The sequence below is a fragment of the Gossypium raimondii genome, chromosome 1 (assembly GCF_025698545.1).
Source record: "Gossypium raimondii isolate GPD5lz chromosome 1, ASM2569854v1, whole genome shotgun sequence".
NCBI classification, from domain to species: domain Eukaryota; kingdom Viridiplantae; phylum Streptophyta; class Magnoliopsida; order Malvales; family Malvaceae; genus Gossypium; species Gossypium raimondii.
Genome location: NC_068565.1, coordinates 5,745,237 through 5,764,726, shown reverse-complemented (window position 1 = coordinate 5,764,726; position 19,490 = coordinate 5,745,237). Strand labels below are relative to the sequence as shown.

At 34.4% G+C, this 19,490-nt stretch overlaps 3 protein-coding genes across 3 annotated transcripts; all 3 read left to right on the top strand.

Moving 5' to 3' along the window:
- Positions 1-235: 235 nt before the first annotated feature.
- Positions 236-1,611, top strand: LOC105778718 (hypothetical protein). Its single transcript, XM_012602473.2, has 2 exons — positions 236-857; positions 927-1,611. Exons 1-2 carry the CDS (start codon positions 360-362, stop codon positions 1,353-1,355), a joined length of 927 nt encoding a protein of 308 aa, XP_012457927.1. The 5' UTR covers positions 236-359; the 3' UTR covers positions 1,356-1,611.
- Positions 1,612-10,202: 8,591 nt separating this feature from the next.
- LOC105778717 (hypothetical protein) lies at positions 10,203-11,913 on the top strand. Its single transcript, XM_012602472.2, has 4 exons — positions 10,203-10,752; positions 10,949-11,170; positions 11,343-11,368; positions 11,452-11,913. Exons 1-4 carry the CDS (start codon positions 10,393-10,395, stop codon positions 11,681-11,683), a joined length of 840 nt encoding a protein of 279 aa, XP_012457926.1. The 5' UTR covers positions 10,203-10,392; the 3' UTR covers positions 11,684-11,913.
- A 1,283-nt stretch (positions 11,914-13,196) lies between these two features.
- LOC105778711 (carbamoyl-phosphate synthase large chain, chloroplastic) lies at positions 13,197-17,674 on the top strand. The gene is made up of 3 exons (XM_012602467.2): positions 13,197-14,660; positions 14,997-15,689; positions 15,817-17,674. The coding sequence occupies exons 1-3, from the start codon at positions 13,350-13,352 to the stop codon at positions 17,365-17,367; spliced, it is 3,555 nt and encodes a 1,184-aa protein (XP_012457921.1). The 5' UTR covers positions 13,197-13,349; the 3' UTR covers positions 17,368-17,674.
- Positions 17,675-19,490: the final 1,816 nt, after the last annotated feature.

Genomic DNA, 19,490 nt, shown 5'->3' with positions numbered 1-19,490 from the left:
TCAACACTAGCACATCCCCATAATTTGATATCAATTTTTTTTTCCATATTATATTAGATTTAGAATTACTAATTTTTTTTAAATTCACTATATTTATTTACAAATTTTAACTAAATTTTACTTAAAAAATATCAAATATTCGACTTAACCAAAAATATTTATTAGGCTTAACAAATGTACCCACCGAATCTTTCTTCGAATATTAATATGGGTTTTATGAGTTGTGATCTCGAAAAGCACATGGCAACCTTACCCATTTGGCCTTTTTCTAATTAAAATTACAAATTCAATAGATGACATAATATAAAGATCCCTCTTATCTGTCTTTTTTTCTTTTTTCATATTGAGTTTTTGCAGTAATGGAGGAAACCGAAGCTCTTGATCTCTTGGAAGAGTCTTGGTTTTTCGAGAACTTACTCGACAGGAGAAGGAGGATGTCAAGATGTTATTCAGATCCTTGTACATCATCGAATTTCAGACAAGATGTTTTGTCAAATGATTCATGTAATAATAATCAGAGCTCTAATGGTTTGGTCCGTGCACCCTCGTTGCCTCCATGTATAGGGAGGGGAGAACAGGTTGAAGCAAAAAAGAACCATGGTGGGAAGATCAAATTGAACAGGCAATTATCATTGCAAGCATCGAAGACGACGTCGACGACGACAACAACATGTTCTGATCATAAGACAAAGACGCCTGATAGAGAATCATCATCATCGAGACATAGTTTGCAAAGAACACCTTCTTTGCCTTCTTCAATGGAGGCCAAAGTCAGTGATATAAGAATGAGCAAATTGATCCGACAAGCATTGGCTGACTCACCAGATATATTGCCACCAAGGCACAATCATAACAAGGTACTCATCTGATCCTATATACATATAATCTCGAATTGTATATATGAATGTATCATTTGCATTTTGCAGGCAACAAACTTGCCAAGGTGTAGCATTAGACCACCGAGGAACCAAGAGGTGGAAGCCATTAACAACACCAACGAGGCTTCGGTCACGAGGTACCGCCACTCGAACCCGAAGAAGATGCTGCAAAAGAGCTATAGCGATCTTGCATTCCAAGAACTGCAAGGGTTCAAGGATTTAGGATTCACATTCGACAAGGAAGACCTGAGCCCTGATATTGTGAACATATTGCCAGGCTTGCAAGGGGATAAGATAGAAGATGAGTTGCAACCAGATAAGGTGAAGAAGCCATATTTGTCGGAGGCGTGGCTGGTACAAGGCCCTGCACCACCTCCTATTCCAACATGTGTATCCAAGAATTCAGCAAAGGATATGAAGGCACAAATCAAGTTTTGGGCCAGAGCTGTGGCAACTAATGTTCGACAAGAGTGCTGAGAATAGCATTAAAAACATCACCCATTTCTTGTACCAAATTTGACATAAATTTAGCTTTTCTTTTCTATTTCTACTCTCATTTTTCCAATTCCTCGGAATTTATTTTTTTCATTTAGGACTGATATCCTTTCTATTTTACCCGGTGTTCATGTTTCGAAGGCCTATAGAAGCAGAGTCCTTGTCTGATACTATGAAATCTTATGTAAACAAAAATCTTTTTGGCCATTAATGTACAATAATAATTCATTATTGTTTAGTCTTTGTTGGATAGATTACATATAAAATTCTCTCTGACAAAAAAGGGAAGCAAACTAGTAAAGGTTGTAATATTGCTGTAAGTATAAAGCCAACTGTTATCACTTAATTTATTACTCATGTCTTATTAATTTAATTAATTAAAGATAAAATAATCGTATGATATTATCACTTAATTAATTTATTTTAATGAGTGATAATAAAAATTTTAATATTTATCTTTTAATTAATTTAAATTAATTAAATAAAAATATTTGTGACACATATACAATGTCATCATTTTCACCATAATAATTTTGAGTTTCGCTCATGGTAATTTTAGCTTGGCACGTGGTGTTTTCTAATTGGTCCAAAATTTCTTTGTCTATAGTACCAAATGTGTGTAATTTAATAATTGACACTCCTCGCTAGCCATTCATTCATTTACTAAAAATATGCGCATATTTATATTTTAAATTGAGCAAGCAATGTATCTCGACTAACGCCTTGCTCATATGCGAGCAGTCTTATAACTCATCGCCAGTATGAGATTGGTAAAAAAAAAAAAGCTCCAAGCATACAACATAGAGACTTCATTCATATTTTTTTCTCAAATACGATCATTTTATAACTTTTCCAATTGTTATACAAATATAATATTATTATACATATCAAATCTCATCAAGGGATCCACTTACCACATCTCGCACATTCTACAACTACCTAAACAAATAGGCTATCATAACCATAAGCTTGGTGATAAAAAAAGACAAGGAAAACAAGAGAAGGGGCTCCCTCTATGATCTTTCTCATCTTCCTCTCCTTTTCATCTTTTTCTTCTTCTTTTTTTCTCTTTGGAAAAACTCCTCATCAACATACTTTGGGCACCACCATCAACTCTTCACCCTGTCCTAAATAGGGTGAATCGACCAACACCACCACAACCTTCGTCTTGTTCGATCTTTACATCAACAATGTCATTCTAAAGATTTTAAAATCATTGTTTGTGCAATATTAGTGTTTTGGTTTGCATGATTTTAGTATCATAAAGATTTTACACTAATAGCATGATTCAAATATCAAAATGGAACATATTCTAAATTTTATAACATGGAATTTTCAAATAATTAATTTTTAATTATCGGTTCCATCAAATCTCAAATTCAATACCGAAACGAAAATTACATTATAAAATTAATATAAAAATAGGGTAATTATTTGATACATTATTAATGGAGTTCTTTAGACTCCACAAGCAGGCAAACCCTCAACTCGCATGTGGAGTCTAAAAAATCCCACTCGCAATGTATCAAATAATATTTCTAAAAGAATAATTTATTTGTATACTTTATCTAATTTAAGAAACCAATGGACAAAACTAATATACACAAAATCTAAGAAATATTAGGTGAGTATCAAAACACTTAATGGATATCAAAATCACTTATTTAAACTCCTTAAACTAGCCATGAACTTAGCTTATATTTAAGATTGCTAAAATGTATTGGAAACCATATAAATAAACTTATCTCATTTTATAAACCAATCATCCCAAATAACTCAAAACCTTATACGCGATAATTCTACTAACTTAATCAAAACATACTAAATTAATCGTATCTTAAGCTACAAATGTCAAAATCATGATCTGTTTGAATATTTAGAAATTAGACTTAATGATATTTTATCTTTAAAAATCTTAGATTTAGGTAGACTAGATCTTACTTTGGTTGACATTGGCATTGTTGTCAGTATAGGAGGCCAGTATTGGAGGACGTGGGTTTGAGCACTTTGAAGTGTGTTTATCCTCTTATTTTAAGATTGGGGAGAGATTATAGGTAGTTCTAAGCATTTTATAAATAAAACATTATATATATTTTTTAAAAAGGTAAATTACACCAACAGTCACTCAACTTTGATACAACTGATAAAATAGTCACTCTGATTTCAATTCAATCACTTAACTTTCAAAAAATAACAAATCAGTCACTAACATTATTGAAAAGTGACAAATTAGTCATCCGTTAACATCTTCCGTTACAGGCTTAACAAGATGACTGACGTGGCCCGTTAACTAGCTAACATGGCCAGTTAACTAGCCACAGTGAAAACTCAATTTAAGAACCAAACAAAACTGTAAAAAAAGAAGAATAATAAGAAAAAAGAAGAAATGGAAATGCTGAAACAAGTGAGGCGGATCTGAATCAATAAAATGCCATTTTCATTGCTAGCTAGCTTTTCCTATTCTAATATGGCATTCGGTGACAAGAGAGGTGAATTTGTAAGGAAACATCAAAACTAAAACTTTCCTTTCTAAACCCAGGTAAACCCAACCTCCAAAACTCCACTCATCACCAATGGCATATCACCATTACCTCCAAAATCTCATCCGGGTTTCTCAAAATCTCATTCCATCAATCTAAAATCTCATTCGGGTTTCTCAAAATTTTATTTCGTCTATAGAGGAGAAGCGGTGACCAAAGTTTTATCTACATCTGGTAATGGAGATGGTAGATAGGGGTATTTTGATTTCGAATTTTTCTTTGTGTTTCTAATATTTTTAGGAGTTTTCTCTTAAAGTGAAAGTCGATAGATGAAAAGGCATATAGATGGGTAACTTAGTTGCAAAGCACTTAACCTTTGCAAGAGTTCATAAATGGTCATATAGATTGGTAAATTTTTGACACATTTTTTCTCAAATTTTGCAACAATGCCTTTACTTTCGGATTCTTCCAAACAATCCCTTCTCCCAGCCTTCCTTTACTCTTCCTCCAACTCTTTCTCCCTCGATATATTTCATGATGCCAACAACTTTGCCTTTGTTGCTTTGTACGAATCTCCCGTTACACCATCATTACTACTAGAGGCCATACGACCACACTCTTCCGGCATCTACCAATGCACCAACCCACCACCACCATTCGTCCGCCACCCTTATTTGACAATACTAAGATATCTCTGACGGATCTTAAATAAGTGTTTTAATGTTAGGGGGTTTCGGTTTCATCGTTTTATTTGTTTTGTTGATTCAGATTTGAGTCATAAAGATTGAGATTTAAAATTTTTCACTTCTTCTTCTTCTTCTTCACTGTCTAAACCCTAAACTCTTAAATGAGACTGCTTAAACTGATGCTAACCCTCCAATTGGCCGGTTAATGGTAGCAAGGAGTCGATTAAATGCCATGTCACTTTTTCGTTACGTCTGTAACGAAAAAAGGTTAAAAGGACTGATTTGTTATTTTTTAAAAGTTTCTCAAATTTTGATTCCTTGTGAATAAAGTGCAACAAAATTCCAAAATTGTTGTTGTTGTTAGGCAACTTCAACAACATTTACTAAAAATGGCTAATATCATAATTATCATCTCCCAATTGCATAATTCAAATTTTAGCTCCATTTTTTTTTATATTCTTCATGTTCGTTTTACGGTCATATTCAGGGTTCGTGATTGTTCCTCTCAACAATATCGTCTCCAAGATTTGAACTTGAATCCTCCCTTTAGGAATGTAATGTACCTTACTATTATGCCTAATCACTTACTAATAAATTCTAGCTCCATTTAAACCATTGCAAAATAAACTCGATATATTTCCAATCATATATGGCTCATATTCACTTATGTTAATCTCATTAAAAGGAGGACTCAAATACCTTTTCAACTGTATATAATAGGCATACCGAAATTTATAAATTAATATAACTCATTACTGTAGACAACACGTTTTTCTTGAGGACAAATTTCACATATCATTCTTCCATATATTCATACAAAAAAAAATTCAATCTTCATCGATCAGCCCTAGATTCAAACCAAAACCATATTTTTATTATCTCTTAATCGATTATAGAACAAACCCAAAAACTTTAGAATCATCAAAATTTCATATATTTTCTAAGTTTTTTCCTCAAAAAATAGAAATAAAAAGAAAGTATTGGACCATTTTACCAATAAAGGCCCATTTCCAACTTTATTTACGGAAATAGGCTACTTTTTTCATTATTTATCGAAATGGACCAAAAACTCCAAAACACGTCCACGTGGGAGCACTTTAGGGGGAAATTCCAGCAAAACACGTCCCGGAAGGAGTGATTTTGCCATGTCAACACAAAATGTGCTGACATGGACGCACTTTACTGACGTAGCAAAATCGCTCCCTTAGGAACGCGTTTTATCCCGTGTTTTTTACCAAAGGTCATTTGAAATATTGACCATTTGGGGGTCCAACGGTCAAAAGAAAAACTATAAAACCCCCCTCCTATTTTTTTCACACAACATTTCTTCCAAATTTCTCAAAAAAGCTCTCACATTTCTCCCTAAATTTCTCAAAGCTCCCTTTAATTAATTATTTCCTTTAATCTTTTTCTAAATTAGTATTATTTTTTTTATAATTTCAAAAATATTTGATCGTGTTAGCTGTGGCTGAGGAATTAATTCGTCTTGATCATAAACATATCTCCGTCGAACAAATGAAAATGGTAAATGTTAATTTCAATTTTTGAATATTATTTAATATTTTTTTCATTTATGTAATTTTAATTAATTTTTATTTTATAATTTTTTATAACAGCTTGTAGATCGAGTGTTACAATGTTATATTCGTAATATGTCTGGCCCTCCATGACCGTTGATAGAAAAATACTTAAGGGAAGCAGGTTTTTGGCACGTGGCCAATATAGGCCAGGGATGCAAGTTGGACCCGAAACTCATCAGCGCATTCATAGAGAGGTGGAGACCCAAGATGCATACATTTCATCTTCCATGCGGTGCAATGAAAATATCACTTTAGCTTGAATAACAACATCATCCTGGTATAAATACACTACCACTTATCCATTTTCTTTAATTCTTTTGAGTCAATTTGTCACTTACCATCCTTAATCAAATTAGGGAACGGTTACGGAAAAATTGAGTACTTCACTTTCACTTTGCCATAGTATAACTATGGTATTACGTATGATCACTTATCACTTGTCCTTGATCAGATAAGTGTAGCTAAGGCTACCACTTATCACTTTGTCACTTGATCAGATAAGTGTAGCTAAGGCTACCACTTATCACTACCACTTATCACTTTGTCACTTGATCAGATAAGTGTAGCTAAGGCTACCACTTATCACTTTGTCACTTGATCAGATAAGTGTAGCTAAAGCTACCACTTATCACTTTGTCACTTGATCAGATAAGTGTAGCTAAGGCTACCACTTATCACTTTGTTACTGATTTCATGCCTTTGCCGTCCAGCCCAAATAGACCTTGGGTCTATTTGCCTTTTAAGTCCTCTTCCTTTTATCATTTAAGCTATTTAATCATTTCCCATAATTTTTCATTTGTTGCAATTTAGTCCTTTTTGTTCAATTAATTATTGGAACTTTAAAATTTCTTAACGAAACTTTAATACTAACTTTTTAACGCTCCATAAATATTTATAAAAATATTTATGGCTCGATTTAAAATCCTTGAGGTCTCGATACCTTATTTTCGATGCTAATTATTTTAATATTTATTTCTAGTGCACTATTCACTATTTCAAAAATTTTCCTAACTTCACATTTAACTTATACTCACTAAATTAATAATATTTTCTACCCATTTGTCGAATTTAGTGATCTCGAATCACCATTCCGACACCTCTGAAAATTTAGGCCATTACATTTTTCCTCGTCGAATTTGTGGTCCCAAAACTACTGTTCCGACTAGACCCAAAATCGGGCTGTTACAGGATCCATGTGTGAGGAATGAATTAGTGTGAAATTAAGGTTTCGAAATTACCGAATATTTATTCTGAGTAGACAGCAACACCTCAGCAACGAGTAATCTAATCTACTATCGAACCGAGCTGCAATCTATTGTGACTCCGGCCTCTACGTAATCCACCCAGTTGACAATGAACGGAAGGAATCCCCAAAACTGTTTTGGAAAAGACTTTGCTTTAACAGCTGCTAGACCCACCAAGCAAAGAAAAAACGGGATTTTATATATATATTTTAGGGTTTCTAGAAATTAAATAAATATAAAAATATTTTAAACCTAAAATTATAATTACCTTAATTATAATAATGATTTCGGTAAACTATATATTTATTTGAATTTATATACGAACCAAATTCATGTTCTCATTATGCGTACAACAACCTTGTACATATAATGTATTCGATATTTGATTACCCAATTAAATTAATTCTATAATTAATTTAATTCAAGCGACAACCAAACATAATACCAAATATGTTTTATTCCGTTCATTTCAACTATAGGGTGTGACCCTGTAGGTTCTTGTAACATTGGTAGTAATACTAGAACGATTCCAATGTTACAAACAATGAGTGGCACCTAGCAATGCATCATTGCTACCTAAGTCACAAGAAATCATGATTCGACATAACATTTTTATGATTAACCTTTCATGCAATAATCTTTAAGTCCTTTATCTTTGAATTGGACACAAGTCATGAAATAGTCACACTTGCATAGTCCATTCCATGTTCCTTGATATCTTAAGTAGACTATGATATACAAATAAGTATGACATCTCATATCAGCTTATTTGAGCATGACCATGCATTTCTAGTCTCACTCAGTCAAGTGGTCTAAGATATTACTCCCATTATGTAGGAGGGACTTATCCTATATCGATCAACCATATCCCTCTACACAGATCGTGGTATATCCAACATCAGCCTTTATAAAACAACCAGTTACGGTGTACGTTTGGCTGTATCAAAATATGCAACTCACGATGTTGGGATTATGATGATCTCAAGTCTGAGGATCATATACATACCAATCACTATGAGTAATGTTGTGACAATTACATAATAATCCAAGAAACATACTCATAACGGGTCAGTCCAATATGTTGTTCTCTAACACACATATTCGTGTATCAATTTTGACATTCCATATCAAGGACAACTCTTTATCATCAATCAACTACATGTTATTCTTAATGCATTATTGTTGTCCTAGCCAACAATAATACTTGACTAAGGACCTTTTAAGAATAATCATATTATTCTCATGACATTATTATAAAATAGCACACAGAAAAGAAACTGAAATAATAATGGTAACGCCTTATATTAATAAAAATGATAAATCAAGTATGTTATTACAACCATTTCATGATTGATCTTTGGGCATACTCTAACACGAACTTACCTGGATTAAATTGTAGTAATTGTAGAAGTTTAGAGACTATTCTGCTATTTTTCTTTTTTCACGAGTATCTACGGGATCTTGATCTAAAATATAAAATTACTCATCCATTAGCATATATTTCATTTTCAATTCATTTCACAATTAATACCCTTTTATTTTTCAACTTTACACAATTATTCCAAACTTTTACAACTTTTGCAATTTAATCCCTTAACTAGTTAATCTATCAAATTAACAATTTTTCTCAATCAATAATTTATCTAAATATTCTAGGCCATCATACAGCCCTTAATAACCAGAAATTTACTATCAAACCCTAATATTTTAACCTTTTCACAATTTGATCCTAAAATCAATATTTAACAAAATCACTTTATAAAATCATCATACAACTAAATTAAAGTTCTAAATTCATGTTTTCATCAAAAACATCTAATATTCATCAATGGTAACTTCCAAAATTTTTAATAAAATAAAAAAACTAAGGTAAGATTTAGTTAGACCTAATTGTAACAATCTCAATAATATAAAATTTACAAGAAACGGGTAAGAATTGGACTCACATGAAGCAAAAATATGGAAAACCAGCTAAAACTCTCTCTCCCATGGCTGTTTGGCCGAAATTTTGAAGAAGAATGTCTAGAAAACCTTAAAATTTCAATTTGTAATTTTAATTTCATAAAATTTATAAATTTGCCATTAGATGGCTTTATTTTATTATTTTTTCTGCTTATGTCTAATTATTACTTAGGTCTTTCTTTATTTATTATTCAAGCCATTTAATCACTTATTTATTATAATCAGCAAGTTTTATGCATTTTTCAATTTAGTCTTTTTTAATTAATTAACTATCAAAAATTTAAAATTTTTCAGCGAAACTTTAATACTATCTTAATGACACTCTGTAACAGCTCGGTTTATAGAAATGAGGTCTCGATACCTCATTTTTTAAAACCACTTGACCTAGAATTTTACCACTCGAACTTAATAATTTATTATAAAACATAAATTACCAATTCAAAAAATCTTTTAAAAACCACATTTGACTCGTAAATATTAAATAATAAAATTTACGAGCTTACTCGCCGAATTTGTTGGCCTCGAGCCACTGTTTCTGACACTATTGAAAAATCAGGCTGTTACAATACATTTAAGTTGACATTTAAAATCTATTTAGACTGCCACGTAGGACCCCCCGTTAGGGAGGTAATGAAGCTTAATGGTAGGGTGACTATTTCGTAACAAAACGGTAACGTAAATGACTAAAACGTAATATTTCAAATATAAATGAATAAAATATAATCTGAGTCAAACAAAAATAACTATTTTTATAGTTTACTAATTTTTGGCGGGTAAAACAAGATTAAGTTAATATCATCCAAGTTTTTGGATTAAATCAATTATTTATGAAAAATCAACTTAACCTGAGATTTGAGGTTGATGAAAACTCAAAACTCCTTCAAACTGGGACCCAAAATCCAACTTCAACAGCAACAATATCCCACAGATATTTTACTCACTACAATGCTTCTTCACCTTCTCATTTCCAAATCCAATCTTCAAAGAAATACCAGAATCCGTAAAAAGATTTTCATGACAAACAAGCTTCCCTGAAACTAAAACCTTTCTGAAACCCTCTTCTGCAAATGCTTCCATCGTTTCATCTCCTTTCCTCCCCTTCCCTTCTCTCCCTTCCTCCTCTTCACAACCCGTCTTATTCCCCTCTCTTCCTTCTCCGAAAGCCCACTTTTTTGTCTGCCCACTCCAAACCCCACCTTGGGCCATTCTTATCTCATGCTCAAGGACCCATCACCACCATAGCAGAAACCCAAGAGGAAGAAGAGGGACCTTTTGAGCTACCACCATCTTCTACTTCTACTTCAATCTTCGCTACAAATGATGACCCCACTCCTCTCCAAACTGCCACCAGTGTTTTGCTTACTGGTGCCATTGGGGTCTTCCTGTTTCGTTCCCTTAGACGCCGTGCTAAGCGTGCTAAAGAGCTGGTCAGTATCTACTTTGCTTAGCATTAAGAATTGGGTTTTCCTTATCGGGTATATTTGAATTTGAGTTTCAAGTTTAAACTTTCAATCTCCCATTAAAACTTAAAACTTCACTGATATTTGTTGTTGTTGTTTTCCATTTCAAATGCGTGGTTTTGAATTAAGTTAGATATTAAAGAGAACCTTTTCTTGTTACTAGAGATTGAGGTCATCAGATACAAAGAAATCATTGAAGGAAGAGGCACTAGATAACTTGAAAGCAATTAGTTCAGCTTCAATCGACACCAAGTCATCAACACCCTCAGCAGTTCAAGCATTGTTGGGAAGCATAGCTGCGGGTGTCATTACTCTTATTCTTTATAAGTTCACCACTACTATTGAGGCATCTCTTAATCGCCAAACAGTTTCGGATAATTTCTCGGTTTGTCCCTTCAATCCCCTAATCTATGCCTGCATTTACTATTTTCTTTCTTATCTGTTCTAGTTGTTTTAACTCTTTGAACTTTTGAGTAGTCATGTATGTGGTGCCCTTTCCTGTTTGAGAGTGTTTACCATTTTTTTTCTCAAACATTTTTCATCCTTATGCTTTGCAGGTTCGACAAATAACAATTACTATCAGGTACCTTTCAACTAGTACTCCATTTTATGATCCTGGCTATAAACCTTTGTAGTTTTTATCCCTTACATGTTTGTAATTTGCAGGACTATTGTGAATGGATTGTGCTACCTTGCCACATTTGTTTTCGGCATCAATTCTCTAGGCTTATTCCTTTATTCAGGTCAGCTTGCCTTAAATTCCTTCATGGATGGCTCCTCTAGTAAAGAAAATGAGAGTAAAAGTCAGGAGAATGTAGGCTCAGTGAAAGAAGATGTTGCAGAAGGGATGGAATTGACCAGTAGAAGGGAGGATCAGAGTCCTGATGATAAACAATAATGGTAGAGATAATTCAACAATATAGTGGTATATATAAGCTTCTGTAGTTTTAATTCATTTGCAAAGAGGAAATGTTGATGTTTTGCTTTCGCCACATTGTTTCAAATTTATAACCTTCCTTCGTGATAGTTATGCAGTTTCTTAGTCGAAACCTTCCGTTTTGGATGAAATACTGATACAACCATTGTACTTTTTCTAAATAATTACATAAGTTTTTATCCTTTTTATTATACCTAATGAAACCCTTCAAAGTGTAAGGTTCAAAGTATAACCTTTGTGGTAAACATTGTTTCAAATTTATAACCTTCCTTCGTGATAGTTATGCAGTTTCAAAGTGTTTTAGCCTAATGTCAGGGCACCTGAAAGAGAGTAACATAGATCAATGCAGCAGATGCATGTTAGTGGGAAATTTTTGTTTGTTGTTGTTGATTAAACTACTGCTGCATATAGTTGCTTACTGAATATACAATATTCAAGGTTGATCAATGTCCCTTCTCATTTCTTCAAACCTATTAGCCATGGTTCGTTGCTTCTTAAATTTTCATTAGCTGGGTTTCAGATCATTTGATTCATTATATTCACATTGGCATCTAATTCCTTGAAAGGTGGGAGATTAACATCATGAAATCTTGTCCTTTTAGATGTCCTTCTGAGCTGAAATGTTTCTATACAAATAGGAACCAACTTTGAAAGCTGTATTTGTGCTTTGTACTGATAAAATGTGTGTTGATGCCTATGATGTTTCAGAATGTTCAGTTTTTATGACATTTTTTGTGTACCAAGGTTAGTTTGTGGGTTATTATGTCTATCTAACAAAAACCAGATTTGGTAAACAATCAAATATGAAAAGATTCCCAGAGCTTGAAATCCTTATGGCCATGCAGATTAGCAAGTGCAGCACTTACCCATGTTTGATCTTGGAAACCATGAAGATTCCAACACATAATTTTGGAACAAGAACATGAAATAGTGCAGCTTTTGAAGCTGGAAGTTGTGCTGAAATCAGTTCAAGCAGGAATAATGCAAGTAACAAAAACTGGAATATCTGCAGTGGCATGCACTAAAGTGCCTTTAGACCCGACCATTGAAGAAAAGAACCAAAAGCCACTAGGAAACAGATAAGAAAACTGATGCATATATTTGACAGAAAATGCTTCCCAATGAGGCAACTCAGAGCTAGGGATATTGTAACCAGAAAAGATATATATACATGTATAAACTGATATTGTGCAGTGTTCATATTTTGGGGAATTGCAGTATTGAAACATTCTCTGAACACAAGCTTTCTTCAATTGGTGTTTCATAGCCAATGACAGTAGTTCTACTAATAATAGAACCGTTCATTTGCCACATTATGTTATTTGGACTTTGTAAGTATACAAGTGTGTATGTATAAATGTATGTATGTTACACCCAGACAACATAAAATGCAGCTTAGCATGGGTTTTTCGGTCATTACACGTTATTCAAAGATATGATAGAATATAAAAAAAGCATATGGTTTTTTATAGAAAAAGTAAAACAATATCCTAATAAAAAGCAAAAGTCAAAAAAACCCTAGTGAAATCCTCCTCTGTCAGTTTCTTCTTTCTTCCCTTACTTCACTCTTAGTAGTAGCAACCATTGCCGACACTAACAAAGCAAAAGCAAAGCGGAGAACCCAACCATGAGCTGCTGCAAAAGCTTCTCTTCTTCCCGTTTCTCTTCTTTCTCCAAGCCTTTCCTTCCCAAATCCTTCAACTTACCGCCTTTATTCTTCATTTCTTCTTCCAACCCCAAGCCTAACCGCAGCTCTTTCCACCTCCGTTCATGGCCATCACAACGCCACCTCTCTCCTATGGCGGCCAAACGTGTCTCCATCCAAGCGAACTCCAACGCCTCCGCGGAAGAAAAGGGTCCCAAGCAAGGGAAAAGGACGGATTTGAAAAAGATTATGATCCTGGGAGCCGGTCCCATCGTCATCGGCCAAGCTTGTGAATTCGATTACTCGGGTACCCAAGCTTGCAAAGCGTTAAGGGAAGAAGGGTATGAAGTGGTTTTGATAAACTCGAATCCGGCAACCATTATGACTGATCCGGATATGGCTAACCGGACTTACGTAACTCCCATGACACCGGAATTAGTCGAACAAGTCCTCGAGAAAGAACGTCCCGACGCGCTTTTACCCACAATGGGTGGCCAAACAGCCTTAAACCTCGCCGTGGCGTTAGCAGAATCCGGGGTTCTGGAGAAATATAGCGTGGAGTTAATAGGAGCAAAGCTTGACGCCATTAAAAAAGCTGAGGACCGTGACCTGTTCAAGCAAGCTATGAAAACTATAGGTATAAAAACTCCACCTTCAGGGATAGGGAATACGTTAGATGAATGTATTGAAATAGCTAATGAAATCGGGGAGTTCCCATTGATCATTAGGCCGGCGTTTACTTTAGGAGGTACTGGGGGTGGGATAGCTTATAATAAGGAAGAATTTGAGTCTATTTGTAAGGCTGGTTTAGCTGCTAGTTTGACTTCGCAAGTTTTAGTTGAGAAATCATTGTTAGGATGGAAAGAATATGAGTTGGAAGTGATGAGGGACTTGGCCGATAATGTTGTGATCATTTGTTCAATTGAGAACATTGATCCTATGGGAGTGCATACGGGGGATTCAATTACTGTGGCACCTGCACAGACCTTGACTGATAAGGAGTATCAAAGGTTGAGGGATTATAGTGTTAAGATTATTAGGGAGATTGGTGTGGAGTGTGGAGGTTCAAATGTGCAATTTGCGGTTAATCCTGTTGATGGTGAAGTTATGGTCATTGAGATGAATCCAAGGGTTTCGAGAAGTTCAGCTTTGGCTTCAAAAGCTACAGGGTTTCCTATAGCTAAAATGGCTGCAAAGTTGTCGGTTGGGTATACATTAGATCAGATTCCTAATGATATTACCAAGAAGACTCCAGCAAGTTTTGAGCCTTCTATTGATTATGTGGTGACTAAGGTCAGTAACTTGTTTCTTTGGATGGTTTTGTGGGTTTCCACAGTGGTTAAGATTAAGAACAGAGTAGTATATTTAACACCTATAAAAACTGAGAGCAGATTGTGGTTTCTTTATTTAATGCTAGATCATTCATTTATCACATGATGATGCATCTTATAGAAGGAACAGTAGAATAGAAACTGTATCTGTGTGTTTCAATTGGCTTTTTAAGAGGAATAATCTTGTGCCGAGGGTTCAGATAGCATTCATAACTTTGTTTACTTGCATATGATTTTATATTATCAGCTTATGAATATATATATATATTAATATCTTTAATCTATACAAGTGTTGCAGATCCCACGATTTGCATTTGAGAAATTCCCTGGCTCTCCACCAATATTGACAACTCAGATGAAATCTGTTGGCGAATCCATGGCTCTAGGCCGCACATTCCAGGAATCCTTTCAGAAGGCAGTTCGATCACTGGAATGTGGCTACTCTGGATGGGGATGTGCTGAAGTTAAAGAACTCAACTGGGATTGGGATCAATTGAAGTACAGTCTCAGAGTCCCCAGCCCAGATCGAATCCATTCTGTATATGCTGCAATGAAGAAGGGGATGAAAGTGGACGAAATATATGAGCTGAGTTTCATTGACAAATGGTTCCTCACTCAGCTTAAAGAGTTAATTGATGTGGAGCAATATCTTTTGTCCCGAGGTTTGTCTGATCTGACAAAGGAGGAGTTCTATGAGGTCAAAAAGAGAGGCTTTAGTGATAAGCAGATAGCCTTCGCAACTAAGTCCTCTGAGGAAGAGGTCCGGAATAAACGAGTATCTTTGGGAGTTATTCCAGCATATAAGAGGGTAGATACTTGTGCTGCAGAGTTTGAGGCTAATACTCCTTATATGTACTCCTCTTATGATTTTGAGTGTGAATCAGCTCCTACTGAAAAGAAGAAGGTTTTGATTTTGGGTGGTGGACCGAATCGTATTGGTCAGGGGATTGAGTTTGACTACTGCTGTTGCCATACATCATTTGCCCTTCAGGTTTGCGTTCCCTACTTCCTGTTTATGCTTCCCAACATTTAATAATGTCAAGCTGTTTATGTCGATTTCAATGTTTTGATAAATTCGCTGATTTTTCTCTTTTTTGCATTTTTTTTCCTCTTCGCAGAAAGCAGGATTTGAGACAATCATGATGAATTCGAATCCTGAAACTGTATCCACAGATTACGATACCAGTGACCGTCTTTACTTTGAACCCCTTACCGTTGAAGATGTTTTGAACGTTATTGAATTAGAAAGACCTGATGGAATCATTGTCCAGTTTGGAGGTCAAACACCCCTTAAGCTGTCTCTACCCATCCAACGTTACTTAGATAAGCATCGGCCTGCATGTGCTAGTGGGGCTGGGCAAGTTCGCATATGGGGTACCTCACCGGATTCCATTGATGCAGCTGAGGACAGAGAGAGGTTCAATGCAATCCTTAAGGAGTTAAAGATCGAGCAGCCAAAAGGAGGGATTGCCAAGAGTGAAGAGGATGCTCTTGCCATTGCAACAGAGATAGGTTACCCGGTTGTTGTCCGGCCTTCATATGTGTTGGGTGGCCGAGCAATGGAGATTGTATATAATGATGACAAGCTTGTGACATATCTAGAGAATGCTGTTGAGGTGGACCCAGAACGTCCTGTACTGATTGACAAGTATTTATCAGATGCAGTTGAGATTGATGTAGATGCACTTGCTGATTTGCATGGTAATGTGGTGATTGGAGGGATAATGGAGCACATTGAGCAGGCTGGGGTCCATTCTGGTGACTCTGCTTGCTCAATTCCAACACAAACTATCCCATCTTCTTGCTTAGATACCATAAGGTCATGGACAACAAAACTGGCTAATAGGCTAAATGTTTGTGGGCTCATGAACTGTCAGTATGCAATCACAGCTTCTGGTGATGTTTTCTTACTTGAGGCAAATCCCCGTGCTTCACGTACTGTACCATTTGTTTCCAAGGCAATTGGGCACCCACTGGCTAAGTATGCTGCTCTTGTTATGTCAGGGAAGTCACTTTATGATCTAGATTTCACAAAAGAAGTGACTCCAAAACATGTGTCTGTTAAGGAAGCTGTTCTTCCGTTTGAGAAGTTTCAAGGCTGTGATGTGTTGTTAGGTCCTGAAATGAAAAGTACAGGTGAGGTGATGGGCATTGACTTTGAGTTTGCAATAGCATTTGCAAAAGCCCAGATTGCTGCAGGGCAGAAGCTTCCACTTTCCGGCATGGTTTTCCTCAGTTTAAATGACTTGACAAAGCCCTATCTTGAAAGAATCGCAAAAGCTTTCTTGGGGCTGGGATTCCATATTATTTCAACATCTGGGACAGCTCACTTTCTTGAACTAAAAGGTATCCCAGTGGAACGGGTGCTGAAAATGCACGAGGGGCGGCCACATGCTGGTGATATGATTGCTAATGGACAAATCCAGTTGATGGTTATCACAAGCTCTGGTGATGCACTTGATCAGATTGACGGTCGGCAATTGAGGCGAATGGCCCTTGCTTACAAGGTTCCTATAATAACAACCGTCGACGGAGCCTTGGCAAGTGCAGAAGCAATTAGGAGTTTGAAGTCGTGCACCATTAACATGATTGCACTTCAGGACTTCTTCAATACCGAGACAGGGGCAGGGCAGAGCAAAAACCTGCTGTCTACTTCATCCTCTCTATAGATTGAGTAGGCATTTGGGGTAAGCACTTTTGCCTATTTTTTCCCTTCTTTGATGCTTCCTTTAATATGTTTCCATTAGCCTTTGTTGGGGATTGAATTTCTACTTCTAATCTCTTGTTCTGTCGTATGATTTCAAATTTTTTGTGACAATGAATTTTGAGGAATGTAGGGTAGGGAACGTTCAAGCACTGCATTTTATAACATATATATATGTATAATAAGATGATGCAGTTTTCAGGTGCTTGTACCTATGTATTATCTTATGCAGCAGCAAACTTTTTTGTTAATTAAGAATTGCTTTGTCCAAATACATCAATGTGATAAAACTATAACCAAAGATAAAGTCTTGATTTCTTTTCTTGAAACAACTGTGATGACCAACAGATAACTGATTATGAGCTATGACCTATAATCTATTTGACGGCTATGTTTTAAGTCTCAATTGCTATTGAGCTGATAATTGAATTTATTATTTAATGGATGATTGGTATTTGGGAGATAGGTGTAGACTGCAGAAAAAAATATTTATCTCGTTTAAAGGTTCAACTAGGATTTAATTGGAGTCCAATACGATTGCTAGAAACGGGAGGGTTTCAGACAAAAAAAGAAACAGTTTTCAACATATTATATTATTGCCCTTAATCTTACTTTGTTTGGATCCCCACAATTTTGGTCATTTTGTGATCTCGTTACCGCCTATTCTTTAAAGGCCTAATTGCACCAAAACATTCTCAAATTAAATTGGTTCCTATATTTTAAAACTTTTTATGTTATATTAATTAGGTATTTTCGTTCTTTAAATTGTTAATTTAATCACATGTAAAATCATGACATAAAAGTAAAATGTTGCTTAATCTTTAAAATTTATAACTAAAATGAAGTTGACTCAAGAATAAAATTCTCATAATCAAGATTTTCATAACATTCGTATCAATCTTCTTTAAAGCTCTTATTTTAGATTATGCCACATTAACGAAAAGATTTTATTTATATAATATAAATAATTTAAACATGTAATTAGAATGTTTTAAAGGACCAACTTAGAATAAATGTCATGGTTTGAAGATTTCTAGCACAATTAACTCATTCTTTAAGTAATCTTAAATTTTGGATTGATTTAAATTTTTGTTTTATTATTTTAATTAGTTTAGTCTTTATTTTTTTATAAAAAATTTGAAGTACAATAAAAAAACATAAATCTCTTTTGTAATAATGAAACAATAGAGGTCATACATTAAAATTAAAATGATTACATTTACTCTAATAATTTATTATTAGTATGTTAATTATGATTATAGTTACAATTATAGTTGGTGATGCAATCATATTTTCATGAACTAATATAACTATTGTTAATAAATTTATTTCAACACTCTATATTTAGTTATTAATATATAAATTGTAACAAAAAAAATTATACTGTATCAAAAGAAAGGTAGTTTAAGTGTGTAAAAAGCCTTTAAACCTTTTTAAAAAAGCATAAAGTCCATGCTTTCTTTTTATATGCACTTAATTGGGCACCTAAACTGTCAAAGTGCATCAAAAAAAATCTGACAGTTAAAGCTAACAATCCTCTTATTGTAAAAAATTTCAAGCATCTCCACCATGTGTCATGATGTAGTTGTAACATATGACAGAAAATGATAAAAGCCTATTAGAATACAAAAAAATATAGAAAATATTTTAAATTTATAATTATATAAATATATTTTAAATTTAGAAAGTAATTGAAAAAATTGTTAAAAAATATTTAAAATATATAATATTAAAATAATTTTTTAAAATGGTGATTAATTAAATTTTAATCCAACTATAAAATAAACATACTAATACACCTAGCTTAAGGCGGTGACAAATACTAATATAGAGAAAACTCAGATTAGACTCAAAAAATAATTGAAAACTTTGAATTTAATATTTGTTTTAGATATTTTAGCATGCCGTGACGCAACACTAATTCATTGGAGACTCCCCTAAATTCTTTCTACAATAGACACAGACATATTTTAGGATCAGGATTATGAAGCTCTGGGTGATGGTGAAAATGATTATCAATGCTCCACGCTTCATTTCACTTGGTTTCAGAAATATTTTTATGAAATTTCTATATTTTTTCTAAATATT

Coding starts and splice junctions, on each gene's coding strand:
- LOC105778717 (XM_012602472.2), top strand. CDS start 10,393: ATGCTTCCATCGTTTCATCTCCTTTCCTCCCCTTCCCTTCTCTCCCTT. Junction 10,753..10,948: donor CTAAGCGTGCTAAAGAGCTG/GTCAGTATCTAC, acceptor TCTTGTTACTAG/AGATTGAGGTCATCAGATAC. Junction 11,369..11,451: donor CAAATAACAATTACTATCAG/GTACCTTTCAAC, acceptor TGTAATTTGCAG/GACTATTGTGAATGGATTGT.
- LOC105778711 (XM_012602467.2), top strand. CDS start 13,350: ATGAGCTGCTGCAAAAGCTTCTCTTCTTCCCGTTTCTCTTCTTTCTCC. Junction 14,661..14,996: donor TTGATTATGTGGTGACTAAG/GTCAGTAACTTG, acceptor CAAGTGTTGCAG/ATCCCACGATTTGCATTTGA. Junction 15,690..15,816: donor ATACATCATTTGCCCTTCAG/GTTTGCGTTCCC, acceptor TCCTCTTCGCAG/AAAGCAGGATTTGAGACAAT.
- LOC105778718 (XM_012602473.2), top strand. CDS start 360: ATGGAGGAAACCGAAGCTCTTGATCTCTTGGAAGAGTCTTGGTTTTTC. Junction 858..926: donor CAAGGCACAATCATAACAAG/GTACTCATCTGA, acceptor TGCATTTTGCAG/GCAACAAACTTGCCAAGGTG.